Source organism: Tenrec ecaudatus, chromosome 1 (genome assembly GCF_050624435.1).
Source record: "Tenrec ecaudatus isolate mTenEca1 chromosome 1, mTenEca1.hap1, whole genome shotgun sequence".
Lineage (NCBI taxonomy): Eukaryota > Metazoa > Chordata > Mammalia > Afrosoricida > Tenrecidae > Tenrec > Tenrec ecaudatus.
In genome coordinates, this window is record NC_134530.1 from 124,010,326 (window position 1) to 124,028,977 (window position 18,652).

General features: G+C 48.3%; 1 protein-coding gene across 1 annotated transcript in view; it reads right to left on the reverse strand.

Moving 5' to 3' along the window:
• TGFBR3 (transforming growth factor beta receptor 3) overlaps window positions 1-18,652 on the reverse strand; it is a 218,802-nt gene that overhangs the window by 19,390 nt on the left and 180,760 nt on the right. Inside the window, exons 11-14 of the mRNA XM_075558367.1 lie at window positions 15,387-15,524; window positions 15,123-15,281; window positions 8,238-8,537; window positions 4,192-4,312 (exon numbers count right to left, since the gene is read on the reverse strand). Coding sequence (XP_075414482.1) covers window positions 4,192-4,312; window positions 8,238-8,537; window positions 15,123-15,281; window positions 15,387-15,524 — 718 coding nt within the window. The remainder of the gene's footprint in view (window positions 1-4,191; window positions 4,313-8,237; window positions 8,538-15,122; window positions 15,282-15,386; window positions 15,525-18,652) is intronic.

The following is an 18,652-nucleotide window of genomic DNA, read 5'->3' on the forward strand; positions in this document are numbered from 1 at the left end:
CAGGGCAGGATGGCACAGCGCCCACGATTTTCACTGTCCTGCCATCAGGGAGTCGTGGTTCTGGGCCTTCCTGTGAGCTGTACTCCAGAAGCATGGATGTCTCCTGACACTGCCTCCTCACCTAAGCCGGCTGTGAGACTCTCAATGGTTAGCACTCCAGGAAGACTTGGTTGGCAAAAGTGCTCCTCTCCTCGGCATTTCTCAGTCACTTAGCAGCCGAGTACTACCGTGAAGGTTAGCACGTGGTGGTATGAATGAGAGACAGGGACCATGAGAAAGGGGGGATGAGGAGACAGATGCCGATGCAGCCATCATGTTTATCAGGAAGTACAATCACGCTCCGAGGATGAGCTACAGGGTTTAGGAGGATACATTCTTGAATTGAAAAATGTGATTTGAATCCCAGCTCTACCATTTGATAGGTGATGTGATCGTGGCCAAGTTACTTAACTTCTCTCTAAAGCTGCCTTGTGGAGGTGTGATGAGGATTCAACTGAGCATTTTAATGAGTAAATGCTCAAAAATGTGATAAGCAACACCGTCATCACCCCCACCAGCAGCACCATCACCTGCTGTTGAAAGCCTCAGCGTGTCAGGATCGGAGGAGAATGCTAATCCAGGGGCCATTTCCCAGGTGCTTAAGAGATCAAATGCGGCTGCTAATCCAGGGATGATTTCCCAGGTGCTTAAGAAATCAAATGTGGCACTGACTGTACTGCAGACACTTGTTAGAGTTCCATTAAAAACAGTGGCCAGAGGAGGGGTGGAGACTCATTTGTTAGTCTTGATGGCCTGCTCCCATGGCCGCAGAGCAATATACACTGCCTGAAACAGTGGTGGCCTCCACGCAGCTCTCCGCTTAGTTGTGAATCCGCCAAGCAGAGACTTTCTGTGGTGCCGGAAGAACCCAGTTGTTCTGCAGGAGGGAATGGTATCAGAGCTTAAACTGTGAGCACCCGGATGACAGTGGAAGCCCAAATCCATTTACAGGCTCCATACTTGGATCACGTCTCCAGTGACTTTCCTCTGACCACAGACCAGGGCTGAGCTATCTGCCCGGAGTAAGTTGGAAAGTGGACCACTGCGGATGCAGTTAGGTTAAAATGTAACACCTTATCCTTTCGTCCCCCTTTGACCCATTTTAAAATGTGTTCTACCTTTCATATTTTCTGCCTTCTTTTCGATGGTTTTTCTGTTTGACTTTTTGTTTTTAGTGATTTTCCGTATGCGGAATTCAGGAGGTAAATCTAGACAGTAACGGGCGCATGGCTCCCTGAGGGCGCGGCAGAGAAAGGGGTGGGAAGGGATGGAGGCCAATCACAATGAGCACCAGAAAGAAGGAACTGTTCGGGAGCGGTGTGACTGAGCTATTGACTCGTATGGTATGTGAATTATACAGCAACAAACATTTTTTAAAGCAAAACACACACTTGTTCGTAAATCAGACAGACCAATTCCCAGAGAAGGATGGGCTTTTGCCGTTGTCTTCATAGAAGATGCAGGTAGTAAATGGACAATGAGTGGTCCCAGTGGCCGAGAGAGTTCTTCTGGACAAGTCAAAGCCCCAAGAGACCCACTCACTCGCAGAGACACAACAAGAAAGAGAACCTCCCAGAACAGCACTCGCGACCCTGTTACTCCAATGAGCCGATGCTCGTGGGCAAAGGAGAATGCTATCAGGCAAACGGGTCACCTAATGGTGGGGCAAACAGTGTGCTCTTGGCTGCTGACCTAAAGGTTGATAGTGGTCACGCACTCAGTGGTACCAAGGTAGAAAGGTCTGGTGATCTGCTTCCATAAAAATAACAGCAGAGAAAACCCTGTGGAGTAGTTCTACTTTGTAACACGTTGATTGCCACGAGCTCAGACGGACTTGTCAACAGCTGTTTTCTGCTGTCCTTTTGTATGGAAAGGGGTCAGAGTCTCCCTGTACATGACTATTTAAATCAACTGCACAACAAGGGCACAGGCTCCGAGGCCTACATTGAGGGGGACCTGATATTAGAGCCAAAAGAAAATGAACAGAAAAGGCAAGCGGAGACACACACAGTTGAGAAATGCCAGAGAATCTACACCATTCAGTGAAAAGACAGAGTGTGCACTTGCCTGCCTTTGGCTCCCGGGAACACGGCCTATCGTTTGGCCGCGTCAATTTGTTTAACAAGCCTAAGCACTCACCCACATACCTTCCCCAGGAGACTCTAGTCTCAAATTAGCAAATCTCATTAAGTTGCTTTGCTATGTGGTAAAATGTTCCTCCTTAACTTTGTATGTTTTTTTCCCAAATGACATGAAATTTCAGGATAATTACCCTAAGTTTAAATAAAAGCAATTACCTTATTTATAAGAGACATTACTTAGAGAAATACTAGTGGACTTAAAAGGAACATGAATGAATTGCTGGAAGTTATATTAATGCCTAATTATTGTCTGGCATAGGAAAAAAGCAAGCTGCTGCCTTCAATTACCAACAGACCCACCTCTCCAAGTAGGTAAGAGTGACAGGCGGAGCAGGCCGGTAGCTGTTGCTATTGTGCAGGCACTTTCATCGTACAAACCGAGCCAGCTGTTGCTCAGCTGCAGCATACTTAGTAACACAATTAATTTATTCTTATTTCTTCCCCCTGAGCCCATAAACAGGGAGCCGGTGTGGGAAATGCATTTATAGAGAATGTGGTTGTTGTAGCTAGTTTCAAATGGTTGCAAACCAACCAGTAAAACGAAAACAAGTAAACATAGGAGCTGCTGAGGAACCAATAAACAGCTAGCACGCACACTTCATACCAACTTTCGGGTGGTTGGAAAGTGAATTAAAAACGGCTTTGCATCATCAAATGGCCCGGTGGCGGGCAGGGTCTCTGGGAGCCTCTCCTTGCCCAGACACAGGTCCCGGAGCCAGGAGGTGAGGGGAGCTCTCCGAGGTCCCAGGGCCAGTTGGCAGGAAAACCAGGGACAGTGCCCCGTCAGTGTCCTCAACCTTGCCTGCCCCACCCAGTGAGCATGTTCTAGGACAGGGGTGGACACCAGCACCAGACAGGACAGCTGGGCCAGCACACTTGGCTTCATGAAGGTCACACAACCAAACAGGACACTGGACAGCCGCCATAGGCCTCTCTTGTCGGGTCCTGTCTGCCCCAGGGTCAGTCCCACTGCCCAGTCTTGCCAAACCCAACCCCACAATGCTCTGTGCCAAAAACGTGCCTAAGGGTGTCCCCAACCCTAGGGCTGGTGACAGTACCACCCAGAAGGCCTCTCGGCTTGCCCAGACCCTTGGTGCCTGGGTCCCTCTCTGCCCCTTCAGATGCCGAAAGGTAGCCTGTGGCGCCAGCCCTGCAAGGAGCCCACTTTCCTTTGCTCAGCCTCTCTCAGTTTGGCCCCTTACACACCAATGTTACCTGCCTGGCTACATGCGGTTCCGACTCAAAGAGCTGATAGCTACCTGGTGTGTGCTTGCACCTGCATGCCCTTGCATGCCCTTGGGCCTGTGACACAGGGCCCCACCAATGCTCCCTACACATCGCAGGGTCTCACACCCATTCGGAAGTGCTTCTCAGCTGGTTGGCTGGCTCTCTCTCGTGTGTGTGTGTGTGTGTGTGTGTGTGTGTTTGTAAGGGGACTGGGACAACACTGCTGCCCTCAAGTAATGCATGTGATTGCCTAAAATCCCCCAAAATTGAATGCTTAAAGCTCACCAGTTCTCCACCTTCTTTCTGCAGTGACACATAAAGGTGGGCAATGTTCACATGTGCAACACCCACACGGCACAACAATGGCAGGTTGCAGGCTTGACGCCATGTCCAGCCCATCATTTACCGTGGGTTGCAGCGGAGAAAGGGGGGCCATGGCCCGTGCAACTGTTAGCCTGCTGGCAGCGACGCTAACCCTCCTCCTCGCATGCCCCAGGGGGCAGAGTCAAATCCAAGGGAGAGGGGCTAAGACGGGGGACCTTTGGAGCTGATCTACTTTTGAAAGAAGAAATCACTTGCCAATGTATCCCTTACAGCACACCCACAGAGGACAGAGGAGAGCAAAAAATCCCCACACAACCCCCCCTTTTCTGAAGTTACTCATTGAGCCGTGCCTTGTGAACAAACCTTGACTTTGGCTTCCTGAATTGGACTTGCAGAAGGCACGGCCCTTAGGACCCACTCCCACGCCCTGCCGTGTTCAAGTGTCCTGCAGGGCACCAACCTCTCATGTCCATGCCCTGGTGGATCACTGCCAGGGCCTTGGTGAAGGTCTTCTTGTTCTGCATCATGGCCCAGATCATGGAGGCGTCCAGCGAGGAGCAGGCTTCATCGGGAGGCAGGCACTGCGGGCAGGCAGGGAAAAGCGGTCAGGGGTCACTTGAAAGGCCCGCCACCAGCCCAGCCTGCACAGCTGCCCAGGTCTCTTATCAGGACCGCTCCCAGCTGTTTAGCTCCGGGAAAGAGGAAATGGGGTATCTTTCAAAGTACCCTAAATCATTTGGGAGAGAGTGGCAGGGTCAGTGTGTTCTCAGCTGCACTTGAAAATACAAATGTTGCTGGATGGCTTGTCCATGCTGTCTTCTTCCTCCTTCCCACAAGACAATGAGAGGCTTCAGTGTGATTTATTATCAACAACAGAAAACCATCTGATTGATATTGGCCCCTCACCAAGCTGGCTTTATATAAATGCTTCATTTTGGTGATTTGTGATTGTGGGAAACTTGGTGTATTGCATTATGAAAGTGACAGATGCTACATTTCGTGGTCCAAAAAGATCATCGTGTTGTTGTGTTTGTTTGATTTTTAAATCCTGGCACCGGCTCACATACCCTGGACCTTTCCAGGGTCATGTGCTTTAACAGTCGACAACGCGGGTTCTGGGTGTGAAGGCCTTGAGGTCAGCTGCTTCTAGCTCTTTCCTGGCCCCAAATGTAAGCTGCAGGTGGTGAGCTTTGAGGTGCACCCAGCACAAAGCAGCGGTGGTTTGGAGCTTTATTGCCATCCCTGTTATTACAGGAACAACCCGCCCCTACCCTCACCCCAAACAGAAGAGCCTTGACAGTAAGTCCTTCTGTAGAGGCAAACGGCGATTTTCTGCGGTGATCCCAAAGCCTAACTAACCCACTGCCCTTGAGTTGATTCTCACTCAGTGACCCTAGAGGGCTTCCTCCCCACGATGGATCTTTAGAGGGGCCGATAACCTCATCTTCCCCCTGAGTGGCTGGTGGGTTTGAACAGCTGACCTTGTGGCCACCCACTAAGGAAAAGATCTGCATTTTTTAAAAAGTCTCTTTACTTTCCTGTGAGTTCTTCAGTTAAGTACGTAGATTTATGCATCTATGCCTAACTTGATGTTAGCTGGGTGACCCTGGGCAAGACACTAAGTTTCTGTGGGCCTCAGTTTCATCAGCAAAGGATGGGCTGGACTCCATGATCTTTGAGGTCTCTTCCTAGAACATTGTTAGGCGCTGCCAATCCTCATAAAAACACTGGAAGTCACAAAGGCCGGAAAAATGAACTATCAGCAGTAAAGAGGGAAAGAGAGGGCTTTATGCCTTTCACTATAAAGAGTGAACTGCTATGATGTCGGTTGGCTCATCTGCTCTCTTTTCAAGAAGGGATAGCAGCATAGTGGGATAAGCATGGGACTGCTTGTTAGTGGCTCAAGGTCCGCAGTTCAAACCCACCAGCTGAGGAAGATGAGCTGTCTGCTGCTGTAAAGGGTCATAGTCTTGGAAACTCTTGAGTCAAAATCAACTGGATGGCAGTGGCTTTGGTGTCTCGTTTATTCAGGAGGGAAGTGAGGTACAGGCACCTTCCAAAAGGTTGGGGGAAACAGAATGAAAAGATAATAGCATTTTCCTAGAAACCGTTTGCAGTACTATTTCCCTTTTAGAGATGAGGAGATGAAAGGCGAGGTTCTGAGATGTCAAAGGAGTTGCCTGAAGTCCTTGCTCACCCGCGTAAGCAGCCAGTTCCCGTGCTCTGTCCAGTGTCCCAGTGCACTGGGGGATAAATGGCCATTTAAGGCTTAGGTCACATCCCAAGACATCGCTTGACTTAGAGTGCTCCTTATAGTGTTTTGGAAGGATATCTGAGGATGAATTTTTGTAGAGTAACACATGGTCAAGCTACGCTGTTTGGGGCCCAGCTCAGGGAGGTTCAACAGTCAATGCCAACCCCAGAGACCCCTGGGGACCGCCAGGTGTCCTCATCTTCTGGAGCTCTAACTCTCACAGTGCCCCCTTTGCCCACAAGCAGCAGCTGGGTCCCCCAGCCAAGCATGCAGCTCCCACTGGCTCTGCGCCACTGTCCACCCTTGGCAGTCAGCTGAGGGGGAATGCCTGGAAGCCTAAAGCACCCATGTGTCCAGAGACACCCTTATGCATTCACGCTAAATTACCTTATACGCACACACTCCCTCATGATTATGCTAAGATTCGCCATCTTTTCATAGGGAAGCAAATTTTTCTTTCATGCCCAGGAGACTACAATGGTGTAAAGGATGCAGGTCAATAGAAATCTACCCAGATATCATTTTCCCTCTGACTCCTATCCCTTACCGTCTGTGCTCTAGATGAGAATGCCACACATACAACGAGTCAGTCATGAGAGCCTGCTCCTTAGATTTCTCAGACACGGGTGGGATGACGAGAGTGGTACAAGTCACCTTCTCCTCGGAGAGACAGCTACACAACAGACGCCCACAGGAGAGCACTCAGGTGGAAGGCAGTGAGGGAGCCCCTCCATGAGCTGGGTGGATGCAGTCCCCCCAACAGCAGACTCAACACACACCAACAATCTTGGTGGGGGCACAGGACAAGGCAACACGCTGTCCTGTTTAACCTGGGGTCGCCACCAGTCGGAGCTGAATCAGTGACAACCAACAATGGTCGATCACAGAGACACAATCCTGGCAGAAGACATCTTTGGTACACAGGGCTGAGGAATACGGGTGTTCATAGCTATGTAGAGGACCCCCCCTCCCCCGCCCCAGCAGCCTTTCCAGTATGGCCAAATGAGTCTGGTTCTATGACGGAATGTACTAGTTCATCGTGGGGAGTAACAGGAGGCGAACACGAAGAACTGGTCTGAAGCAGTAAAAAGTGAAAATATTTGCTAGTTTCCCGAGAAGTCCTCCAGAGACGTCGACCTAATAACTCATACAGAGAAGGTCAAAAACAACTGCAAAATAAATCTCACTGGAGCCTGGAAAACTTAATCCTCACACTAAACGTGTCCTTTCAACACTGTGTTTTGGCACTGCCTACTACCTGCAGAGCAAAGATGGCGGCGGACTCGCCCTCAGTGGAAAACAGTCCTGGTTCACCACTCAGAGGGTTACTATGACGAGGCATGTGCAGGGCGTGGGGACAATCCTAATGTCAAGATTCATTCGCTAAGACTCATGGGTCCCAGATAACCAACTCTAGTCCTCCGGTTGGGCTGTTGCCAAAGCCAAAATCTCAACCTGTAATACAGACAAGTTCCCGGATCACGAACAAGTTCCTTTCCCACGTCTGGCTTTAAGTCAAACTTGCACGCGAGTGGAATCAGTTAGGTGCCATTCAGAGTTCATGTCCCTCCGATGCCTGTCAGACTCCAGAAAGTATGGGTGAGGCTGGCCGTTCCCTAGAGGTTTACAGTCTCGGAAACCCTAGGAAGCAGCCCTACTTTGTCCTGTCATGTTCTACGAGTTGGAATTGACTTGATGGTAGTGGGTTTGGGGGTGTATAGGTAAAACAGTAAGGACATACTTCCAGCTCCACCGAAGCACCTTTACCACGATCAGCACAGCCGCAGAGGTGGTATTTTGACGAGCACTGCACAGGAGGGCCCACTGGCTAGTATGGGCCGTGGAATGAGCCCAGAGATTTAAAAATCATATGCATTATGGGTTCACAAACCAACGTTTGAAGCTCTGGGTTGTGTGTAAGTCAGATGGTTCCTGACCCAGGGCCCAGAGACAGCCAGTAGCATGTGATTGAACCTGACTTAGTAGGTCAATCTCACCTAAACATTTATAAAGACATCCGTCTAAATCAGTGGTTCTCAACCTTCCTAATTCCGTGACCCTTCAAATACAGTTTTTCATGTTGTGATGGTCGCACAACCATAAAAATATTTTCGTTGCTACTTCATCGCTGTCATTTTACTACTGTTATGAATCAGACGAGCCCTGTGAAAGGGTCATTTGAACCCCCAAAGGGGACACGACCCACAGGTGGTGAACCACTGGTCGAAGCGGAAGGAGGGAGGCCCACTCACCTTAGGCAGCTTGCGGAGGCCCTTGTCCGTCTTGGCGCACAGCGTCAGCTCGCACTGCAGGAAGAGCAGGGAGGTGTTGAAGACCGGCTTGAAAACGAAGCTGAACCGCTTCTTGTCCACCTCAGCTTTCAGGAGGGGGAAGTGCATTCTCTCGGAGCTGTAGAACTTGACGGACTCGTCTTTGGGACAGATATTCTCAATGATGGTGTAATCAGACATCCAGTCGGGGTTGGAATATGGAGAGATAAAGCACGTCTGGATAGCAAACCCCAGCTCTGGGTCGGCCTTGGTGACAGAGACCTAGCAGGGAACAGGAAGCTCACGTCAGACATGGGTTAGCATCGTCCTCTGACTTGAGCACAATCTTTTCAGGAGAGCGACGTGCTTCCTTCTCACTGCAAAAGTAACATGCGCTCACTGAGGGAGGATGTTTTCCATGGAAATGGGAGATGGATAGAGACAATGAAGTGTACAGTTCAAAGGTCAGCCTGAAAAATTCAAATACAAAATCAAATAAGTCTCTTCAACTGCCATAGGTCCTCTGGGAAACAACAACAAAATTTCCCAAATAAACACAACCAGAAGGCAAGGCAACGGCAAAGCTCCTGGCCTCCTGATGGTGTCTGCTGGTGGGCAGGGCCAGTGGCAGAATCTATTCACACTTAGTGGGGAGTACTAAGCTCCTAGACTGTGACATTAGGACAGAACACGTACCCCAACTCCTGCCCCAAACTGGCAACCCCGTGTGCTCCCGAGTAGCATTGCTCCAGGAGGTTTTCTGACTGTACTCTGTTCTGGAGGGAAATGCCAGGCCATATTTCCATGGTGCCACTGAGTGAGTGCAAACTGCCAACCTTTGGGTGAGTCGTCAAGCCTGCAACATCACAGAAAAACTAAAGCACACTGGTGTCATCAGGGGGTGCACACTGGGCTGCTAACTGCAAGGCCAGGACTTTAAACCCATCAGCCACTCCTTGGGAGAAAGAGGCGGCTTTCTGTTCCCACAAGGATTTACAGCCTTGGAAACCCAAAGGGGCAGTTCTTCCCTGTCCCATAGTGCCGTGATGAGTGAGAACTGACTTAATGGCAGGGAAGATGTGTGGAATATACAGACTGCTCCCCAGCTCGACTCCCCCAAATACATATGTCAGACTTAGGACAGTGCTTGCAACTAATGGTAAATGATTGTCAAGTTATCTCCCTGAAGATGCACGCCAGCCATCCTGAGCAAGCTGACACCATTGTTTCTCCTGAAATAGTTGGGGCTCACTCCCTGCTGTTAGGAACAGTGGATTGCTTCCCCTGAAAGCTTAAGCTAAATCAAGTCTCCAGCTCTAGGGCAATCAAGGCTAGGCCGCCATCATGAATCTAGGATCCGCCCATCTTGTCACATGTGTACCCCTTAATCCCTCCTCTTCCAATAGCATGTGTACCCTGAGATTGTCCCCCTCCTATTACTGCATCATCTATAGCACAACCCTTCCCTGTGACATTTGTCTTTACCTGTAATTAAGGGGCTTGCACATCCCCAAAAGATATATAAGCCTTGGTTAGCAATAAATTGCTCGCTCTCCTGCTCTCTCTCCTGCCCTGTACCACCCAGAGGAGCTGAGGTGAGCATGCTCTGATGAAATGTGTGTAACTTCTTTATTTAACTCTCTCTCTCCTCTCTCCCATTTCTCTACGACTTTACTATAATCATTATATATCTCAAGTGCACAAGTGAGCTTACTGAACCCATGATTAGTTGTGGGGGACTGGCTACCCTCACAAAGATGCAGGCAGAGCTGGCCATGAGGGATGGCTCAATCTGGGAGTGATCGTGAGCCTGGCATAGTTTCCTAGCTTCTTACAGGTCCACGCTAGGCCCCAGGGTATTTCAAGGAAAATTTTATCTGGAAACCATTCCAACTCATTTACACTTCCCTGGTACAAAACAGTCGTATGAGCCAGGTCCAAACCTTGTTAAGGCCCTTTTCTTCAGAAACAGGATGTAGTGTTTGGCCAAGTGTAAACAGAACACAAACCTCAAGGACCCTGAACTCAGCTAAAAAACCCTGGTCCCGACTGATCCTCCATTCTGTGAATTGCCCCTGTTCTGTATGGCTCATCCCTAATTACCATACACTTAGGAACAAAATAAATACTTCAGTAATAAAGTTAATATTTAAGCACAAGTCAATAGCATCAGAATCCTCTCAGATGACAGGGAAATATAAGCAAACTTTCCATGCTGGGGTATGCAGGAGAAATCCTGACATCCCCCGGGGATTTGCGTCCTCAGCACTGTTGTGGAAGATGGCTCCTTGGTTAACTGCAGGTCACACTGGCAACAGTGAGATGAAGAGGAGGGCGACGCGAATGAAGATGGCTACCAACCGTGGTGTCGTGGGTTGTCTCAACGCTTACAAGAACTTTTCACAAACAGGTCCTCACTCTCTAGAATAATCTTGTGAGACAAATGTTTTCATCTCCATTTTATAAATGGAAAACAATTGAACACACCGGATCAATGACTTGATTAAAATCAAACACAGCAACGACTGAATAAAATCAAGACTGACTCAAGTCTACTGAACCCAAGTCAATTCTCTCTTTACTGCTTACTTCACTGGAGCTACGGGATCAACGGGATCAATTCAACCGGGACCAAGCTGTGGCCACAGTGAGAACTCTTTGTAAAAAATGACTTGAGGAAATGGTGTTTGGTTATTTTAAAATATTTCTTAAAAAGTAAACAATTCATTGTGAATTATACATATACCATTACTAAAAAGTAATCTTTAACATGAACTCAAAACTCATATTATGAAAACATAGAAGCAATTAAGACCAATGAACAGATGGATAATCCAAACATCAGTCTCTTAACACTGGAACTAGAAGAACTAGGTAGTGCCCTACTACCTGTACCAACTGCTCTGGAAATAATCACAATAGAAGATCCTGGAGAAGGTGAAAGAAAAGTGTAGCCCCAACCGAAAACTCATAACAGGTCAGTCTCACTGCTTCCATAGACTGGTAGGCTCCCATAGTTACCCTTCATGTCTAGACCTGAACTCACATTATCAATCATTTGAGGTAAAAAAGGCAGCATTTACCCAAGGGCAGAGGATTCAAAGGGAAAAAAGTTAGAATGGAACAGAAAAAAACACCTGGAGGAAGTGGGATGAGTGATGGTTTATTGAGGGATTTAAAGTGGATGAGCTGAAACAAAAAGCGTATAAATTGTTGACTAAAACCCATGGTCTGCTCTGTAAGCCATCTCCTAAATCACAGAAAGTTACAAATATACATATATAACAAAAGAACTGCAGATATTCCCTTCCAGAGGAAATACGTCATGATGATGATGTCTTAGAGAAACCTCCCTGCCGTCGAGTTGATTCTGACTCACAGAAACCCCATCGGGCAGAGTAGGACTGTCCTTCTGAGTTTCTAGGACAGTGACTCGTTCTAGAAGTAGAAAGCCTCGTCTTCCTCCTTCAGAGAAACTGGTGGTTTGAGCCGTTACCTTTGTGCTTAGTAGCCCAACTTGTAACCTACCACACCACCATGTATCCTAGACAGTTCTTTGGGAGGGAAACTGTGATCAGTAATCTCTTAATATACAATGGACTGGAAATGAATACAGAACTGTAGGCTTCAGTGTGAGACCAGCCCAAAGAAATCTTGCTTCCTCGCTTGTAGACTTCAGACATCAATACCTACTAATAGTTACACTGAAAATTAGTATGGAGAAACTACCTGTAAATGACACAGTGCCAAGTTATTCAATAAATGCCAGCTATTAGGATTATGATTTAGATTTAAATTATTTGGGTTACAGACCTTTTTTGAATGTCCCCACCCCCAAATGCTGCCAGTATGTGATCATTTACCACGAAAAGATGGCCAAAGAACTGATGGCAAAACTGTGCTCATCATTTGTCTTAATGGAAGGGGCAGTGGCCTACAAGGAACAGGGCATTCTGGGAGGGGATGTGCAAATGAAGATGGGTGGCGAGGAAATATGGAAATAGTTCTTCAAGCCAAGTAAAATGTCTATCAGCAGTAGACTCACACTGAGAAATAATGACTAAGTAGGGATGCTATCTTCTTCAGCCAAAAAAAAAAATCATAAACTCCATGGTTGGTCATCTAAAATTACATTTAAATAAAGCAATTCATAACACTGTTCCTTCTCAAAATTATCTCCAATGTACGTGATATTAAGAGGGTCATCTGATCCACTGGTACGGACAGGAACTGGAAACACAGGGAATCCAGGGCAGATGATCCCCTCAGGACCAGTGGTGAGAGTGGCGATACTGGGAGGGTGGAGGGAAGGTGAAGTAGAAAGGGCGAACCAATTATAAGGATCTACATATAACCCCCTCCCCTGGGGGACAGACAACAGAAAAGTGGGTGAAGGGAGATGTCAGACAGTGTAAGTTATGACAAAATAATAATAATTTATAAATTATCAAGGGTTCATGAGGGAGGGGGAAGCGGGAAGGAAGGGGGAAAATGAGGAGCTGATACCAAAGACTCAAGCAGAAAGCAAATGTTTTGAGAATGATGATGGCAACAAATGTACAAATGTGCTTGACACAATGGATGTATCTGTGGACTGTAATAATTGTACGAGCCTCCAATAAAATGATTTTAAAAAGCGTCAACTGAATGTGTCACTAATTTCTTTCTCATCACTGGACAAAATTTCAGGCTCAATTTAATGATGGGAAGTTGCGATGAGACACGAAGGAATACCAAGGGGAAAACATAATGAAGAAGAAAAAAAAATTTTTTTGGGGGGGGGTGAGTCAGTTGGAAGATGGGGGAGAAAACCCAGGCCACTTAGAGTAGTATACATCAGCAGTGTAATCACTGAGTCAAGCCAGACACACACTGGGACAAAATAAACTGTCCCTGGGCGTGTCCCTACACTGCACAGCGCACAGGAATTGTTTACTGACTGCCTATGTGGACGGTGCAGCCAGAAAGGCAAGAGAACACAAGCGAGCCTAGTCTACACGAACCCTTGGCATGAAACGGTGTGGGGAAAGGAGTCTATGCTCCCCAGTAGAGAAGAGGGGTGCACCCCCAAAAGGAGAGGCCCTCTCAGAAGGGAGGGACCAGAATCCATATGGCCGAGGGGAGCAGTAGTCCGTGCAAATGGGGAGCTGCTTGCCTTTCTAAAAGACAAACGCGTGTTAAAGTCCGTTTGAACATATGGAAGTACCCCACCTCACGCCTCCTGGCCTTGCACCCCTCCCACAGTGCAACAGAACCCCAACTTGTAGCTTAGCACCAACACAAGCGCATCCGCTGATGGCTTTGCTGGAAGAGCAGGAGGCCATCAGCCTGACTGCCACCCTGCAGGCTGCACCCAGAGCACAACAAACACAGACGTGCTGGTGCCGGACAGAACTGCATCTTCTCGAGCATCCCATCTGGGGCACTCGGAGGATACACGGAGTCCGACTGCCAGGGCGGGAGCTCTGGACCTCTTTCCTCGGTACTAGCTGTGTGCCCTTGGGCCCGTCCCTGCTCCAATTTTCTGATCCATCAAGTGGGGACATCAATAGTCTTATTTCATGGGATCAGATCAATCACTCTCATCTAGTAATTAAATGGATAAATCTACTGCTCGCAAATGCGCTGGGCGCACAGTAAATGCCAGCTGTTATTTCATTGTGGCGGCCACCACCTCATATGCCCGTAACTAAACTCAGTCCGTGCCGACCCATCTGACGCCCAGGGCGGCAGAGGGGACCTGGGTGTGCTCTCAGCGCTGGCGAGGGCTGTGTGCAGAAGGTGGTCACCAGGCCTCTCTCCCAAAGAGACCGCCTAGAGGGTTCACCCCTCCGACCGTAGCTAGTAGCAGACCACATGAATCACCTGCACCGTCCAGAGACTTCTGAGCACGACCATTGCCGTGAGATTGAGCAAACAGTTCTAGTAAGCTTCTGTCAGGTAGGTGGAACGGAGATGAGGCTATCCACAGCACATGCTCAGAAATTCGAGCTCCCAGGCAGAAAGGGGTGGTACTCCAAGGTGGGCAGTGTACCTGGATGGCCCATCCAGGCCAGGTGAATTTAATGCAGCCAATGGGGCCAACCAGTATTGTCAACCACGCTTCCTAGTGGAGGGCCTGAAAAGGCAGGACCTGAAGCCATCGGGCTTCTTTTTCATCTCGCCAGCTGCTTCTTGGCAGGCTGTGTGGTGTCTCCTCTGGCCTCAGGACTCTACATGCGGGTGTGAAGTTCCCTGAGGGGGCCTGTGTACAATCTGAAACTTCTGTCCTTTATCAAACTCACTGGGATCACAATCCAGGCTCCGGAGTGAATTCTTTCTCGAGAAGCCAAGGACCCAAGGACCGAGAGATCGAACACTTGCACACATATTTATAAAAGAAAAGAAAAACTTATGCTCATGTAGGTTTTCACTCAAACTCAAAACTGAACTCACTCAGACGTGAGTGTGATATAAAAGATGATAGACCGGTGGTTTCAAAGATTCCCCAGGTACCTGACATCGAAGCTACCGAAATGCTGAGGACAAAGCAAGGATGGTAGACTTCCCGGTCTACCCCTCCTCCCCCCACCCCAAAAATGTATCTACAAAATGCTCTTTATTTAGCAAAATCTAGTAAGTTCTGCAGATGGTAGACTTCCCGGTCTACCCCTCCTCCCCCCACCCCAAAAATGTATCTACAAAATGCTCTTTATTTAGCAAAATCTAGTAAGTTCTGCAATCAGTCAGCAACCAAACAGGAAGTGTTCTCTGAGTCAAGCTCCGCCCCAGAGCTGGTCCCGGGCCAGGAGGATGAGCAGGAGGAGGTCCGCTGAGACCACACGCGGTGCTCACCTAACAGTTTAAGGCTAGTGGTTCGGGCCTCACCTCAACATAAACGTGCCCGTTCTCTGCCACGGAGAAGAGGCCCTGGGAGGGCACCAAAAAGAGGTCGGTGTTGTACAGCTCCATGTTGAAGGTGACGTTTCTGTAGGGTGGGTCCTGGAAGCTGCTGGGATGCCCCACCTGGGGCAGGCTGCAATTGAACTGGAAAAACAAACAAGGAGATAAGCCACAGCCCAGTGCAGGAGCTCGGTGTCCTTGCACACGCAGTTTCATATAGTGACGTGCTCCCTGACAGCCAACACATACCACCACAATTTGGGGCCAGCTGAAGGAGGTATCGCTCTCATCCAGATCTTCTGCATATCCATTATCCCCAGACTCGGAGTCCTCCTCGCTATCTGGCCACCCACTGCTGTCACCAGGAAGTGGAGCTTGTATCACAATCTGAAAGGCAGAGAAGGCAGGGTCATAATAGGAACACCTAAGGGCCTCCAATGGTTTCTACCTCACACCAGCATTCAGATGCAAAGACAAGAACCCACTGGGGGAGGTCATCCTTAGAGAAAAGTTAAATAGAGAAAACAACAACGCAGGTTCAGATTAAGATGTACATCCACGGTGCGCACAATTTACTTTTTCCTTTGTGAGGAAATACAAAGGATTTCAAACAGCAGGGAGACACTAGATACTGCCAAGGGGCTGCCAATAGGCCCAGCATGTGAAGGCGGCCTTTTGTTATACAGATAACAATTCTTCCTCAGTATCTCTCGGTATGGATGTGGAAAAGGGCCCCACGCTTTATTCAAGGACAATCTATCTTGACACTGGTCCAAACGAAGAACACTCCTGGGTAAATCTAGCTAAGATGGAAAAATTCAGCCCAGGACCAGGACTCCATAAAACGGGAATTGCTTTGCTGCAAAGGATAACCATATCGAACACCTCAAAGAAGCTGTGCTTCCTTTTTTATTTTGAGGACAGGGTAAGAGCTTTACACGCTTGGGTTCTGAACATGTTGCAAAATAAAAACAGGTAGTGAGTCTTAAAAGTACTCTCAACAGCTTTAATTGGTACAAATAGCTACAACTGATGGGAGTACAATGGGAAGAGAATTAAAAAGCCCCTACATGCCTCATCTTTCAAAGGACCTCACAAGGAAAGCACCGCTGCAGGCCCATTGCCATTGCTGACTGTCCCCTGGGGATTCTGAGCCTGCACATCTTTATATGAACAGAGCCACTGAGCGGCTAGTGGGCTTGAACCTCTGACCTTGTGCTTAGCCAAAAGCCTACGGCCATGGAGTTGATTCTGACTCATGGGAACTCTAGATTGAGTTCCCAAGGCTCTTGGCCTTTATAGGAACAGACTGCCTATCTTTCTTCCTGGGAGAGGCTGGTGAGCTTGAACTGTTGACCTTCTGACTAGCATTCCAACACTTCCCCAACAGAGCTACCAGCACATCACGTACCCTGCCAGGACGCCAGGCAAAAGAAGCATATACCCAAGATAGTGGTTATGCTGGGGACCATAAGTACGCAAAATATCAACTCATAAGAGGGAAGGGAATTTAAGGTCTCCATGATATACATTTCTGTCCTGACACAATACTACTTAAACAAACAAACAAAAAACTCACACCAATTATTGTAACCTCTTATTGGTATTAATTTGGACACAAATTTAAAATGCTGAAATCAAACATATTAGTAATATGAGAGAAAGTGAAAAAGAATTGCTATTCAAAGAAACCGTTCTTAAACAAAAGTATCAAAATGTTACGCTGCTGGGGGTTTGGTTTGTTTTTGTGTTCTTACAGACTCTCAACGAGATGGAGACATTTCTGAGGGTGGTCTTTCCATTTCTCTAACCACCCCCCACAGAATTCGGCAATGTTCTGTTGACACCACGTCAAAATGGCAGGCGGCGCATCCCCGAGTCACTCAAATCGTGCTCTTTTGTAATGTTCTCTGAGTCTGGGAACAAAAGGAAGTCTGAGGGGGCAAGATCGGGGCTGCGGTGAGTTTAGGGTAAGGTTTCCCGACAAAATTCTCCTAGGCCCGGCCTTGCTACCCTTCTAGAACGGATGAGCAGTCCTGGGGTGTTGGAGGGAAAAATCCCCTGGTGCACCTTTCCTTCACTTTTTCTCACCAACGCTGCTCTGTTTTCTTTAAAACTTCTCCCAACAAATCCCTGTGAGTGTCCTGGGTCCTTCAAAAAAATCCATCACGAGTCCCCTTTGTGAGTCACCAAACCATCGAGCCGACCTTCTGGGCAGATCTCACTACCTTGAACCGCAGTGGTCCTCAGCCCCTCCGCAGCCACTGTGTCTCTCTGGGAAGGCCCTACTGAGAGTAAGACAAGTAAGGGCATTCTTCAGAGAACTAACTACCTGCAGCGAGGAATGTAATTAAACTCGTTGTGTTTGGACTAAACCCGGGCATACATGAACTAGACCTCCAAAAGCCATGCTTTTTGACTCACCCTTGTGTATGACATTCATAAAAACTGAAAGGAGTAGATGAACTGCAGGAAAAACTGGGAAATTTGAAGAAAATTAGTCTTGTAATTCAGAGGAGGGTATTTTTCACAGATATCAAAGACAAGTGAGCCGGGCCAGCCTGATGCTGGGTAAGATCAGTGCACCAGAGGCCAGCTAGGTGGATTCAGCCCTGGTTCTGACATTAACTAGTCCCTTGATTCTAAGCAAGCTCTTAGCTTTCTGGAGTTCAATTTCCTCACCTGTGAAGTGAGGAAGTTGGATGGGATCATCTTAGGGCCCTTTCCAGCTCAAATATTCTAAAATTCTCCGAGGAGCCAAAACCTCGGGCTCACAGGAGAGCCAAATTCCCACATGAAACCGGATTGCCAATCTCGTCTCTGGATTAGGACAAATGCCTCTGTCAGCCTGTGGCTAAGAGCTAACACCTTGCCCGGTTCCACAGCAAAACCAGATGGAGAGTGGCACCTGCCCCGGCCTGAGAATAAGCACATCTAAACACACCGGGTCAGAGCCCAGGACAGGAGCAGCGGGACTTCGACTGTCCTCTCAACTTGGAGACAGAAAGCTGCACGATTGACACTGTGCAGGCTGGTTGGTTTGCAGATTTCGTGGTTTGTAGAGTTCCAAACTCTTTGCTATTTACTACCCGCCTCTATCTCCAGGAAAAAGGGTTTCTTTTAAATAAAAAAGTCTGAGATGAACTGCTAAGGGTGATTCTCTAACCGCAGGCTTGCTACTGCATTAGATTCGCACTGGGGCAAAGTGCAGAATCTTCCAGGCAGCTGCCCCGGGGGGTGGGGGGAGGCTCTCTTAGAGATGGAGAGACAATGATTAGTTCTTAAAGGCCCCTTTCATGTTTCTCTCTCTGGGAGGGGAGGGGCTTCCTACTTCTGGACGACATGTGATGATGGACTTTTTCTTCCTCTCTTTTGGAGGGAGGGAGACTCCCTCCATTTCTGCATAAGAGCGGTTCCCTGTCTGGTTCGCTCAGTTGTGCAGAGGTGCCCCACACTCCCCTCAGGCCTGGAGCTTTGTCCCCACAAGGACCAGGCTGTTTGACCGTGCAGCTGGA